The 15,056-nt window shown below is 43.9% G+C and overlaps 1 protein-coding gene across 1 annotated transcript in view; it reads right to left on the bottom strand.

Annotated features, from left to right (window-relative positions):
* The window catches only part of LOC112121794 (protein SGT1 homolog), a 41,991-nt gene that overhangs the window by 17,305 nt on the left and 9,630 nt on the right, over positions 1-15,056 (bottom strand). The window contains exons 6-10 of the mRNA XM_026650575.2: positions 13,514-13,567; positions 10,806-10,825; positions 9,633-9,667; positions 7,239-7,335; positions 6,269-6,376 (exon numbers count right to left, since the gene is read on the bottom strand). Coding sequence (XP_026506360.1) covers positions 6,269-6,376; positions 7,239-7,335; positions 9,633-9,667; positions 10,806-10,825; positions 13,514-13,567 — 314 coding nt within the window. The remainder of the gene's footprint in view (positions 1-6,268; positions 6,377-7,238; positions 7,336-9,632; positions 9,668-10,805; positions 10,826-13,513; positions 13,568-15,056) is intronic.

Genomic DNA, 15,056 nt, shown 5'->3' with positions numbered 1-15,056 from the left:
TCTTCATTTATTCATTTTAATTTAATTTCACGTGCCGGTAATACATTTTAATGTTTTTAGAAGGTCTCTCGCTATAAGTCTATATCAGGGATAGGCAACCTTTCAGAAGTGGTGTGCCGAGTCTTCATTTATTCACTTTAATTTAAGGTTTCGCGTGCCGGTAATACACGTTAATGTTTTTTAGACGGTCTCTCTCTATAAGTCTATATTATATAACTAAACTATTGTTGTATGTAAAGTAAACAATGTTTTCAAAATGTTTAAGAAGCTTCCTTTAAAATTAAATTAAAATGCTGATCTTACGCCGCCAGCCTGCTCAGCCACTTCCAGCCTGGGGTTCTGTTCACCTAGGCCTGCAGCGGGCTGAGCGGGGCGACTCGAGGTCAGGGCAGAGGGCTGGGGGGGGTGTGGAGGTGCAGGGCAGAAGGCTGGGTGTGGAGGTGCAGGGCAGAAGGCTGGGTGTGTGGGGGGAGGATCAGGGCGGAGGGCTGGGGTGTGTGTGGAGGTGCAGGGCACAAGGCTGGATGTGGGGGGGTTCAGGGCAGAGAGCTGGGTGTTGGGGGGAGGTGCAGGGCAGAAGGCTGGAGGGTGTGTGGGGGGTGCAGGGCAGAAGGCTGGGGTGCTCCCAGCCCCCTGCCCTGAGTGGCTCATGGCAGGGGGTTGGGAGGGATATGCCCTGTTCCACCCCCTTCGCCCAGGCCCGTCCCTTCCTCTCTCTGCCTCCTCTACAGAGCAGCGAGCACGCTGCCGCTCGACTCTGCTCTGCTCCGCTCCATCGCCGGCAGGGAGAGGGGGGAGGAGGAGGGGCCGGAATGCACCACGTTGTGGGAAGAAACGGGGGGGGGGGGGAAAGAGCGTGGCTGCCGCAGGACCAAGCTTCTGCCTCCTGCCCCCGCAGCAGAGAGCGGTGGGCGGGGGGGCTGAGTGGGGCGGGGGGCCGGGACCCCCTCCCCACCGCTCTCCCCTGCAGGGGCAGGAGGGAGAAGCCTGGTCCTGCGGCAGCCAAGCTTCCCTCCTCCCTCTTCTTCCCCCAGCATGGCGCTTTCCGGCCCCTCCTACGCCTCCTCTCAGTGGGCAGGCAGCGTGCCACTCAAAATCGGCTCGCGTGCCATGTTTGGCACGCGTGCCGTAGGTTGCCGACCCCTGGTCTATATATTATATAACTAAACTATTGTTGTATTGTAAAATAAACAAGGTTTTCAAAATGTTTAAGAAGCTTCATTTAAAATTAAATTAAAAATGTTGATCTAACGCCGCCGGCCTGCTCAGCCCGCTGCTGGTCTGGGGTTCCATTCACCTAGGCTGGCAGCGGGCTTAGCGGGGCCTGCGGCCGGGACCCCGGCTGGCAAGGGGCCGGCAGCCAGAACCCCAGACTGGCAGTGGGCTGTGCGGGGCCAGCGGCCGGTACCCCAGACCGGCAGTGGGCTGAGCGGCTCAGCCCACTGCCGCTCTGGGGTTCCATCCGCCGGCTCCTGCCAGCCGGAAACCCGGCTGCCGGACTTCGCTCAGCCTGCTGCCAGTCTGGGGTCCCAGCCCTGCCCACATAGAGTGGGTACCTACCTTCTCCCTGATTCTGGCCCATTCTCTTCCTTTCTCTGCACTGAGCACAGGGCTGGAGGTGAAGGAGCAGGCTTGGGGTTGGGGTGTAGGGTCTGGCCGGGAGCTAGAATGGGGGAGGGGGCTCAGGGTTGGGGCAGGTGGTTTGGGTGTGGAGCGCTTACCTGGGCAGCTCCCATTTGGTGCAAGGGGTGCAGGAGGGAATGTGCGGTGTGTGTGTGCAGGTGCTTCCGTTTGGTGCTGGGGGTGGGGATGTGGATGTGGGGGGTGCAAGAGTCAGGATTGTGGGGGGTGCATGGGGTGTGGGGGGGCTGGGGGCATGTGAGGGGGTGCAGGTTTCAGGGCAGAGGGCTGGGCGGGCATGTGAGGGGGTGCAGGTGTCAGGGGCCTTGGTATGTGTGGGGGTGCCAGTCAGGGCTGGGGTCATGGGGGGGTGAAGGAGTCAAGCAGAGGGCTGGGTGTGTGTGAGGGGGTACAGGGCTCAGGGCAGGGGCCTGGGGTGCTCACGGCAGGGGGCTGGAGAGGATATGGCCTGCTTCCACCCCCCGCCTTCCCCAAGGCCCTGCCCCCGCTTCTTCTCTGCCTCAGCGGGGAGCAGCGAGCACGCTGATTCCGCTCCTCCCTCGCAAGGGCCATCAGCTGATCGGCTGGCAGGGAGGGAGGGACGGAGGAGGAGGAGGAGGGGGGGGCAGGAACACAGCACACTGTGGGAAGACGCAGGGGAGCCGGCAGGACCAAGCTTCTGCCCCTTGCCCCCACAGAAGGGGGCGGAGGGTGGAGAAGAGCAGGCCGGGCAGAATTTTTAATGGCATGCTGCTACCTGCCAGGACCCCGACAGGCAGCAGCGTGCAATTAAAAATCGGCTCGCGTGCTGTCTTTGGCACGCGTGCCATAGGTTGCCGACCCCTGGTCTAGACAATATTCACAGAACTACAAACTTCATACCCAACTTCAGATTTTTTCCCCCTACTTAAAAATGACAAATAAAAATTAATTCTGCCCTCTTAAATATATGAATTCCAACAATACCAATGTTGACTATTTCACTGTTGATCATATTAACATCCAGTTCATTTACTTATCCCAAAATTTCAAACTCTCATCTGACACCATCCCTAATCTCAAAATGCCCCAAATGTCCTTTAACTGCCACAACCTCTAGCTTCTTCATTCACGCCCCCCCCCCCCCCGTACAACTTTTGACAGAGTTATGCATATTCCTAGAAGATTCTGAATCAGTCTCAAAGTTAAAAATTTAGGGGCATAGAAAGATTTCATATTATATTCATTTTAACAGAATATGCTACAATGATGTATTGAATTCAATGAGAATGAATACAAAGCCTCATTTCTTAGCATATATGAAATTGCCGCAGAATCTCCAGTTTGCTGCATAGAGCACTGCAGAAACTACAAAATTCAAGCTTGCAATTAAGTATATAGGGCCTTGCATATGCCATAGTTTCCTCTCATGAGTTACTACTTTAGGGTCTGCAGGCCAACTTGTGTTAACAGCACAGGGTGAGGATGGATCTCTGGACTCATATCTAATCAGGGAAATCGATGCAATCAGCCCATAAAGGATGGGATAAGGTAGATTGGGCTCTCCAGCCCAGACTGGAGGTGGTTGTGATTTCTGGACTTCACAAGAAGGATAAGATGCAAGATGTTGTAGACTCTGGCCTGTAGCAGGTATGAACACTTCAATCTAAGTGGTGGTTGACTTGCTGAGTCAGCATGTAAAGTAACAGTGGGAGCAGCAGTCTGTGCTTCATATTGTTAGTGTGAGTGGTTATCAGCAGGAGTCAGTGTTAAAGCAGTGCTGAAACAAACTGAGGTATCAGAAATTGAGGTGTTTCAACAAAAAACTCAAAACACACCTCTCTCCCTAAAAACATCTAATATTTTAGGAGACAAAGTAAAACACTCCACCTTAGTTTTTGAAAGATTTTGTAATAGTTTTTTTATTATTATTAAAGCAACTACATTTGAGACTAAGCTACCCTACTGTGTTAAGACCACTCATAACTTCATTCCAGTTAGGTTCCACCAGCTGGTCAAAACTTATAGCAATGATTTTAGTTATCACAAACTTCAACTTAACTTAGTGTTTCTTCACACTTCAAGAGGGCACGCTTCAACTATTATCTCCACAATGAAAGACTTGAGCAACTAACTACCAGAAGATCGCATTATGGCAGAAATTCTTATTCTGCACAGCTGATAAAAATCAAGGTTGCACAGTCTCAGCGTATTCAAGTGGAGACGAAAAGGAAATGTACGATACCTAAACCAAAACCTAGAATGGCTTTGAAGTCAACCAAAAAGAGATTATGGATTGCTCAGCTCCAAACCAGCCGATTCAGATGAAATGCCTCCATATGGGGCTGTAGATGCCCACTTTACCTTTTAAAAAGTTATTTTGTTATTTTAGAGTGCTCAAGAGCATGTGAGGTGCTTTGCAGAACAGATACAGTGACACAGTTCCTGCCTCAAAGAGCTTACCATATAACTCCAGACATGATACAATGAGTATAATACTAACAGTAAGGTCAGAAAGGACAAGGGGGTCTCCCTCTCACTCCTCACCTTGGGCCTACCTGCCCCCCGACATGGGTATTATCACAGCCCTAGAGCTGCAAGTTTATCCTGGTGCTCCCCTTCTCTCATCTCCCATGCCAAAACAGTTCTACTGCAGAGTACTGCTTAGTTCCTCCATGCACCCTTTCACAACAGCTTGGCCACCCACAGGATTGCTCCGAACACTGTGGAACCAGTGTAAGTAGAAATAAAAGGCCAACACACCCCTCTTTCCTACATAAGGCCCTTCAGGCTTTGGATCTACAAGGCATGTCTACATGGCAATTAAAAACCCATGGCTGGCCCATGTCAGCTAACTTGGGCTTGCAGGGCTCGGGCTGTTTAATTACAGAAGAGATGCTGAAGCACAGGCTGCAGCCTAGGCTCAGGATCCTGTGAGGTGGAAGGGTCCAAGAGCCTGGACTCCAACCTGAGCCTGAACAGTTACACCACAATTAAACAGCCCCTTAGCCCAAGCCAGCTGGTACAGGCCAGCTGCTAGTGTCCAACTGCAGCAGAGACATATCCATAGATAAATCTCTGCTTGTATTAAGGTAAAGGTTCAGGCTTAGCCCTATAAGTAAATCTCTGCTTATATTAACGAAAAGGGGCAAGTTACTGACAGTCATATTGACCACCCGATTTTTGATCGCTGAAAACCTTCAAAAAATTCTTGAAAACATTTTTCAAAAGCTAGTATTTGGGTTTTTATCAGTTTAAACCCAAATGTTTCATGTCCCAGATCTCCACAGACCTGCCTCCCACACACACTCAAGAGTCCCTGCAGGATGGTTCAGCGTACCTGAACAGAGGGGGAACGAAGAGGGTAACTGCTGGTCGGTGGCTGTTGCTGCTGGCCAGTGGGGGGAGCGAGACAGGTAGGGAGTCTGGTCCTGATAGCAACAGGACTGCAAGGAGCAGAGCACAAGGCTGCACCCAGTGAGTACTGGCCCCACAATTGCTTCCCCTGCCCTTCAGCATGGCCCCAGGGCACAGAGCCCCATTTGCTTTCCCCTGCCTGCCATGAGTGTGAGGCACCTCCTCCCCTCACCTACTGCCTCCCGAAAGAGTACTAGGCACCCCATCTCCTCTGCCCATTGAGAATACTGGACACCCCTTCCTCCTCCCCCGTCCACAATACCTCCTCTCCTCCCTCCAACCCTCCCATGAGTACCAAGCAACCTCTTCCATCCCATCCAGTGCGCTGGGTCAGGGACACCCATCCGCTTCCCCTGCCAGACAGAACCTCTCCTCCCCGCTCCAACTCCAGCTTGTCTACGGAGCTGAGAAGGCCCTTCATTTCCTGGGAATTTATCAGTGTTTATTACAAAAATTGATAAACAAACACTGATAAATTCCCAGGAAATCAAGGGCCTCAGTTATACCCAATACTGCATAGACTACCTCCTTGTCTCTTCAAAGATGCTGAAAAATCATGCTGCCTTCAAGTGCTTAAATTCATAGATTCTAGGGCTGGAAGGGACCATGAGAGGTCATCGAGTCCAGTCCCCTGCCCTCATGGCAGGACCAAATACTATCCCTGATAGACATTTATCTAACCTACTCTTAAATATCTCCAGAGATAAACACTGTTTCAAGTATAGCATGGATTCGTGAAAAGCATCCAAGAGTTAACTGCATGGCAATTTTTTGCAAGCAGTCATCTGAAGAAAGGCTATATTAAGAATGCCTAAATTACTGCGACACTTAGGTTTTAAGTCAAGTCTGACAACTTGTTTGCTATATCTACATAAAGTTGCCTTGAATGACAAGCAACCTTTAACTCCTAAAAGTTTAGGAAAGGTTGTATAAGAAGTTTATAATTTGGAGATTATGAATGTATAAAGAGATGAGCACCACAGCAGTCTTTTTCTAGTGGCAGGTAAAAACATCCACACTTTATAAATGAAGTCATTTGCACTTCAGTAAAAGCTATCTTAGATTTTGCTAGCTTCTGATATTTACATGTCTGTTTAAAGTCTTCTGTTGCCTGAAGGGCACCTTGAAAAAAAACAATTCTGTATGAAAAAAGCTAGTCATTATGACTGTCATAGGAACACAAGACAAAAGAGCAGAAATGTTTTCAACATCAGAAATATTCAAAGAAATAATTTACACTTTAAAAGCTTACCTTTGTTGAGAGCACTTTAAATGTACTTTGCTCTGGTACTATGGAATGCAGAAGAACAAGCTTTAAGTTGTAGTCTTCTCCTGATGGAAGTCTCACCAATGCATTCAGCTGTTAACAGATAAACATATCTTTGTGATGACCACAGAGTACACTAGCTGCAATTTTCCATCCTAGCATTAATTTTAATCCTCCACTGACAACTTTTAGTGATTAAATTAATGACCCTTCACTTGGAATGTTTTAATGAAATGTCAAGCACAAGACAGGAATTTCAAACTGCACTACTTCTTACTGCATTATTCAACAGTGATTTCAAAGTGCACTAAAAAATAAATAGGAGATTGTTGTTCCTAGCCACCAACTAGCTACTCAAAAAGCCTGTTATCTCATCAGTTTGATCTGCATTCTTTAGGAAAGTGTTGCATGACAATAAGAAGATAGCAAAACATTAACAATGGAACACAGATTATGCAGCTTTCCTCTTCCCACCTACTTCAAACATTTACTTATGAAGCAAGATGTGTGCATGTAATCTTGACTATTTAAAGCAGATACTAACTGAATATGTATGGTTTTGTTCACCAAGAATTAACAGTTAAGCAACACAAACCCATGTCTGCTGTCAGAATAAGAGAAACCAAGATTAATATGGTGCCAGTAATATACTAAACACAAATATAATTATGCTAGATTGCAATGCTTCATTTAAACTGGTTACCTCATGTCATGATTGTCAGGATAGATCTGAGGATACCAAAAGCATGGGAAGTAAAACACCAATATGCTCTTTATACCACGTTCTCCCTTAACATTCTTGTAGAAAGTTGTACTTTATTCTGCCTTTTTCATGGCAACTGAATGGACTGAATGATGCGATACAGAACGTCTGTATCAGCAAATAGATGTCCTGAAAGATAGAGATGCATATCAACTAAAAAGTTATTTTTTAGTGAACTAATAATGTAATCACCTCTTTCTCAGAAAATTGTACACGGATCTCATCCTTCTGTGCGTTCTTGATCATGAGAGTTACGATTACTTGAGATTCTGTTTGGTACCAGTCATACCTTTAAAAAGAGAAGGACATCAAAACTAAGTTTTCTTGCACAGGGTTCAAAAACATGTAAGTGAACCACAGTGAGAGAAAACTCAAGTATTGTAGAGCACAGTAACATTATAGGGTTTTGTGATAATTGTTTTGAATTTACATAGCACAAAAGGCTGAGGTTAAGCAAGCAGAATGAAGTTATGAGTAGTTTTCCCCTTCTTTCCCAACAGTTAGATCAATGCACTTGAGCAAACAAGAACTGTTAGTGGAACAGAAAAAATTTACAACTGCTCTACCAAGAAGCAAAAATCTAAATAACTAATTTACACAATTAAGTCTTCAAAAATCTACTTATTGCCAAGAATCACAATACTATTTTGCACTTCTGTTGTGTTTTTCATTCAAGGATCTAAAAGCACCTTATGAACATGATATATTAACCCACATAGAGGCAAGTCTTCTGATCCTAACTTTGATCTAGAATTAGCAACAGAACCCAGAAGATCTAGAGTGCATTCCCTGCTCTAGATGCTAGATAACACTTATTCCTTTGAAGGGTTAATTGAGCCTGAATTTCAAGTAAATTGTTTGAAGCAAAGTGCTTCTTAAAAGATCTGCTGCCACCTTCTGAATCCCTTGAAGCATTTAGAGGAAGAACAGTTATGTAGCAAGAGAGCAGGCTGGGTGGCTTGAGTGGTGGAAGGTAAAACAAAAGGGACAGAGGACTGAGTGGAACTGGCTGCACAGAACTTACTCCAGAAGAGGGCAAATTAAGGTAAAATTTTGGGGGCTTAGACAAATGGACAGCATCCCTCTAAGACTGCAGTTCTTAGACTTCTAGTGCTCTGTGTTTTTTCACCATTAAACTTCTTATTTAGCCTCTTCAGAACTGAAGTCATTTTTGAGACAGTAAGTCATGAGCATGGGCAGCTGGTGAACAGGCCGCTGGGGGAGGCTAGCCCCCAGCCCCTCCCCTGCAGGAGCCCAGAGCACCCCCATCACGGCCCCCAACCCCAGAGTGCCAGGCAGCACTGTCCCAGGGCCCAGGGGCGGCTCTATGTTTTTTGCCGCCCCAAGCACGGCAGTCAGACGGCTTTCGGCGGCGTGCCTGCGGGCGGTCCACTGGTCACGCGGATTCGGCAGCATGCCTGCGGGAGGTCCGCCAGTGCCGCGCCATCTGCGTCCCCGCCGCCGAAACCGCGGGACCGGCGGACCTCCCGCAGGCATGCCGCCGAAAGCCGCCTGCCGCCCTCACAGCGACCAGCAGGCCGCCCCCCGCGGCTTCCCGCCCCAGGCACGCACTTGCTGCGCTGGTGCCTGGAGCCGCCCCTGCCAGCGCCCCCAGTCCCAGGCGGTGCTGCCCTGAGTCGGCAACAGGCCGGCTCTCCCCAGCCCCAGACAGAGCCAGCCTGGGCCATGGAAGAGCCATGTCAAGCTGTTTGGGGAGGCACAGCCTCTCCCCAGCCTATGATACCCATAGCCTATGGTCATGAGGTCTGGCTTAAACCTTAAAATGCAAAGAGAATGACCCAAAGCCCTTTTATTACAAGCAAAATGTAGCAGTCAGTCATCAATTACCAAAGTGGTAGCTAAGCTTACCAGTTTCACCCTATACTTAGTATTAGGGAACAAGTATCTGTCAACTATTACTAAAGAGTTCACTTTTTCATCAATTTATACTGTATGAATCATATATAGGAATCTCTCTGCTCTGATGCCTAAGCAATACCTAAGGTAGATACAACTGAGAGGCAGTATATTTTGCCCCAGTTGAACATCAGTTGGGATACCTAATCCCAAATCCCTAGATACGTTCTGTGAGCTGAGCATCTTCAGTGGAGAGTTCTTGGCCTGACAATAGCCTGTGTATATGGACTTTTTAGGACATACTGAAAAGCCGATCTACCAATACATTTTCTGAGAGGACGGGTTGGGGAGTTTAGTGTTGACATACTAAACAAAGTCATTGCATCTGGGCTTCTGAAGATTCTGAAGCTTATACTCAGTGGACATGCACACTAAGCATATCTAAATAAACTAATAATATATCTTTTATACCACCAGGTTAAACAGTTTGAAGTTTATGATACATTATGGCTCCTTACCGCTTCAGAGAAGATTCGGTATTTACACAAATCCAAACCATAAACACAATCAGCAAACATATCTGATCCAGTGTACAGAATTTAGTTTTAACTTGTGCATTATAGAACAGACTAAATTTACAATTTGGAATAACAGCTTGCTACAAATACATATGCTATATAAAATGATTGTTAAATTATGTAAAGTGTAATAAAGCTAAAAAAGACTTACTTGATTTTTGATGGCTGAGTTTGCTGTTCTGTAGTCTGATTGTGGCACATGACATTTGAAAGACATTTAAAAGTTAAATTAGTATAGTTCACTGTATCATGATGTACTTTTCAAAGAAACCTTCATAACGCAATATATACACACATTGTACATTAACTAAATTGCCTTTTTCTCCTCTTGATGCACAGTGCATTAACTAAGTTAAACAAACATTTTGAAAACAAATCTCCTGATTAGTCCCATAACCATTTATGTAGGACCAGCACAAAAGAGCTTGAAATCTTTAGATGGGAGAAAAATAAACAACTGTAACGCTCTGAAGTCACAAGTGACTGGAATGTTCTGAAATCTAAGTGCTTTATAAATAGTCATTCAAATTCTCAATTCAGCCACCTTCTCAGGCAGCAAGTATTACACCCATTTTGCAGCTAACAAAAGACACAATGGTTAAATGGCTAAATCACAAAGGAAATCTACAGTAGAGCTGGGAATGTAACCCAGAGTTCTTGACTTCCAATCTTTTGCTTTGAACCACAAGGCCATTGTCCTTGTGTATAACACTACTCCTGTCAGACTTTCCACATAGTACCTATTTTCAATATGCATAAGTTGGGGGTAGTTTGAGAGCAACAGTCTCAAGGACCAAAATAAGTTTCCAGCGCCATCTCAGACTTTGATACTATTTCTAGAGACACAAGTTCAAAAGTTTTACCATGGCACATAGTAGAAACAGGCAACTGAAAAATGAACTAGAGCGTCAACAGAATAAAAATCTGCTTAAGTAACAGTTAAAGCACTTTTAAGGCACTTAATAAATTACAATTAAAAGCAATTAGAATGCATAAGTGGAATTGATTAATTTTGCAAGATTAATCATCAATTGTGCAAAGGAAAAAATAGATTTGCTTTATTATAAAACTTATGCACGTTGATATAACTGCTAGAACTGTGTACTTGTTTAATCCTTTGTAAGAGTCTTCATAAGCCTGACATCAACAAAGAGCAGGACTTTAGTCTAAAGTTAACCCCCCACAAAAAATGCTATGTAGTAGGAAGATTTAAGTTAGTTTTAGAGCCTGTTAATATGAAGCAACTAAGTAAAGTCTCAAAGCATGCTCTTGTTTAGTGCCACAATTAAGAGTAAGGAGGAAGTATGTTAAAAAAAAGCCTTACCATTTCAGTCTGTGATCCTGCTGTAGGGACAAAAACAAGTTGCATTTTTCAGACGAGCAACATGTTTAATGTACAAGGCAGATTTGCTTCTTTCAACTTTCTTCAACTATTCAGAGAGATTCTGTATTTGTATCATAACACTATTTGTATCTAGGGATTTAATTTCAAAAGTCATGCGAAAGGACAACTGCAACACAAAAGTATGTTCTGATTAACAGAATGATCGCACCTTCTGATCAATAGTTCCTAACAAATGAAGATGTAAGACTTCTGTTATGATATGAAGGCTTTGACAAATCAGCACCTAAAGCTTTGGTTTAAGATCTTCTACAGTAGTTTGTACCTTGTTATCCATACACTGGACATTCATGCTCAAGTTTGTAAGATAATTCTGATAAGGACTCTAGTTTCACAGAAGAGAGTGATGACATTTAACTAAAGAAGAGTTAAGGTTATTTGGGCAACCTTAACTGTGCAATACCATACTATGAGAATTTTTTCCATAGAAATCTGAAGAAAAAAAAAAATGGCCAGAAATTCTAATTTAGAGATATTTAAGGTTGGGCCCCCTTTCAAGAAGTGAATAGCAAAGCAAAAAAAAAAAAAAAATCTCTGATTTTTGCTTCTTTATAATGCACGAGGGTGCTTCAAAGATTTTTTTTAAAAACTCTGCTTTACTAACATTAATAATACCATGGTCTGAATTCTATTTTTGCTAGAAAATTCTCTGGAGAATCAGTAAAATGACATCACAAGATGACTAAAGCATGAACAGCTGAGGGGGAGGAAGGTGTTTAGGCTAATTGAGTAAACAGGGACAAGAACAAGCTCAACACTTGGAAGAAAAGCTTGGTGTGGCATATGACATGACATCCTCTCCCCTTCGGAAATGGAAAAAACTCCAACCATAGTCCTTCAAAGTGTTCCTCCAGCAAAATCGAGACAGCCAAGACTTGATATTCTTGTTATTTCTTCAGCAAAAGAGAAGCCACTGGAAAAAAAATCTTGAGGCCATCTTTATATGATATAAATAGGGCCCTACCAAATTCATGCTTATGAAAAACGCATCACGAACCATGAAATCTGGTCCATCCCCCCCATGAAATCTGGTCTTTTGTATGCTTTTACCCTATGCTATAGGGATTTCAAGGAGGAGACCAGCATTTCTGAAATTGGGGGTCCTGACCCAAAACAAGTTGCAGGAGGGGATCCACAGGGTTATTTTAGGGAAATTGCAATATTGCCACCTTTACTTCTGCGCTGACTTCAGAGCTGGGCGTCCAGAGAACAGCGGCTATTGGCCATGCGCCCAGCTTTGAAGGCACCGCCCCACCAGCAGCAGCGCAGAAGTAAGGATGGCAATACCATACCATGCCCTCCTTCTGCCCTGCTGCTGGCGGCGGCTCTGCCTTCAGAGCTAGGCTCCCAGCCAGCAGCTGCCCAGCTCTGAAGGCAGCGCCAGCAACAGTGCAGAAGTAAGAGTAGCAGTACCACATTCCCACCTACAATAACCTTGCGACCACTCCACAACTCCTTTTCGGATCAGGACCCCTACAATTACAACACCGTGAAATTTCAGATTTAAATAGCTGAAATCATGAAATTTACGATTTTTAAAATCCTATGACCATGAAAATGACCAAAATGTACTGTGAATTTGGTAGGGCCCTAGATATAAAGGATAAGTACCAGACTGACAAAAAAAAGTTATGTTCCTCTGCCGTTTGTTAAATTAATATCAACTCATACTGCCCCCACTGATCTTTCTTTCCCAGTACACACTGTGAAGGGAATAAGTCTGCAGATAAAGTCACAGTGGAGGAGAAAGTAGCCTTATGAGCTACTCCTTCGTATCCACAGCCGACACATCTATGAAGCCCCTAGGCAACTTAGGAAAAGTAGGTTGTGCCAAAGTGTGGGAAAAGCTGCACTAAGTTGCATGCTCTCTGTCAGACTGGCCAACCCACACGAAGAATTAGTACAAAGGTGACCACTGCTTCAGACAGTGCTCTCTCACTGAACACTACATTACTACTCCAGATCACAGCTGGTGCCAGCAACTAGTAGGAGCATGGCTATTGCTGCTTTATTATGGTGTCACAGCTAGATAGATGAGAATGGTTCTTTTGACGAAGGAAACAGACTTCAGAGAACTGGAGGCCCAAATCTCTAACTCTCCATTGTTTTTTTCCAGCCTCGCACCTATCAATCTTGCAAGCTTCTATTCTGGGGTACAGAGTGCAAGACATGCTCCAACATCACTACAGAGCTCTTACATTAAGTTGGTCTCCACGTACTTCTACACAAGGGCAGCATATGGAGTCAAAACTGAGTGGCTCCTAATATAAATTGGATTTATTTAAGATTATGTTCATTGGCAGCATTTACCAACACAAGATTTGCATTACAACTATGAAAGTTTCTGAAATATCTGGATTTTTGTTGTCAAAGTCTGAACTTGAAATAGGTACTTTTCCCATTTGCATGACTGATTCTAGCATGGATTTTTTCCTTCAAAAATCTAAAGAAACATTTATAAAATTTAAGTAAAAACAGTCTTGGGACACTGATCCTCACAGAAACAATTGGAGCATCTAGTAGTTTATTGTAAACAAAGGCAAGTGCTATAAAGATTTCAGATTTTGAAAAAATGTTTAAAAGCAGGGCAAATATCAAAACAAGGGCAAAATAAATGAAGCCACTCTTACTGTTTAGTGTTTCTTCGCATCTTTTAATCCAAATAGTAAAAGAAGTATCCACATCTAGAAGAGATTGAATACACAATATTTCAGTATCTCAAATCTACTGCTCTAAACATGGGTACTATTACTTGTCATGACGATGCATAAAGGGCAAACTTGCAACAATGGAACTGGTTTGTTTTGATTCTTAAATATAGAAGACTAGATACAGTATTAAGTGTCAGGACTCCTTCAAACCAATTATACTATGTTTGATATTAGTGTTTAATTACATAATTAACTCCCCAGCTTTGTTGGGCTAGATTTAATACACTTAGAACTGATTAGTAGTTCAGTTAGCAAGTCAAATTAAGTTTGAACTGACCCAAATCTAGTATTCAGCTTTCAGGCTTCTTCACCACTTCCATTTAACTGTTCCCAAAGATGGTAAACATCTCTCCTCTGTTCTTAGAATGATCCCCTCAAATACTCATCCACATGCATCCCACTTGAACAAGTACAGAAACAGTCTATTTGAGGCCAATCCAAAATTGTGAAAAAAAGTTTACAGATGACCCCCAACTTAATGTGTTTTTTGGGGGGTTTCTAGTTGTATTAGAAAGTTAAGAGGGAAGAGAAATCAAGAATCTAGTTGTCTATTAAGTAACAATAAGATAGGGAAAGAATTTTCTAGAAGCCTCAAGTTACTGGGTGAAGTCATTGGTGATTAGCAAATAGGGTTTGGGGTGCAGTTGTGGATTACTGGGCCTGGTCTTCACATAACAGTTTTGCCACCATAGCTAGGTCATGTAGGAGTGTAAAAAAACAGAATCACAACTCTAATTGACATAGTTGTACCAGCAAAAAGCCCTAGCATAGACATAGCTTATCTTATTCAGGGAACTGGGTTTTGTTGGTATAAGATGTCTGTCTACTAGGAGTCAGAGTAGCAGCCGTGTTAGTCTGTATCCACAAAAAGAACAGGAGTACTTGTGGCACCTTAGAGACTAACACATTTATTTGAGCATAAGCTTTCGCGGGCTACAGCCCACTTCATCAGATGCATAGAATGGAACATATAGTAAGAAGATTGTGTGTGTGTGTGTGTGTATATATATATATACATATACATACACATACACATACACACACACACACACACACACACACATATACAGAGAACATGAAAAGGTGGAAGTTGCCATACCAACTCTAAGAGGCTAATTAATTAAGATGAGCTATTATCAGCAGGAGAAAAAAAAACTTTTGTAGTGATAAACAAGATGGCCCATTTCAGACAGTTGACAAGAAGGTGTGAGGATACTTAACATGGGGAAATAGATTCAATTTGTGTAACAACCCAGCCACTCCCAGTCTCTATGCAAAAGAATAAATGGACACAAATCTAACATCAGGAATCATAACATTCAAAAACCAGTAGGAGAACACTTCAACCTCTCTGGTCACTCAGTAACAGACTTAAAGGTGGCAATTTTGCAACAGAAAAGCTTCAAAAACAGACTCCAAGGAGAAACTGCTGAACTGGTATTAATTTGCAAACTAGATACCA

The sequence above is a fragment of the Terrapene carolina genome, unplaced genomic scaffold (assembly GCF_002925995.2).
Source record: "Terrapene carolina triunguis isolate 2854851 unplaced genomic scaffold, T_m_triunguis-2.0 Scaffold17, whole genome shotgun sequence".
NCBI classification, from domain to species: domain Eukaryota; kingdom Metazoa; phylum Chordata; order Testudines; family Emydidae; genus Terrapene; species Terrapene triunguis.
Note: the sequence above shows the minus strand (reverse complement) of the source record. Positions and strands in the feature narration are given on the sequence as shown.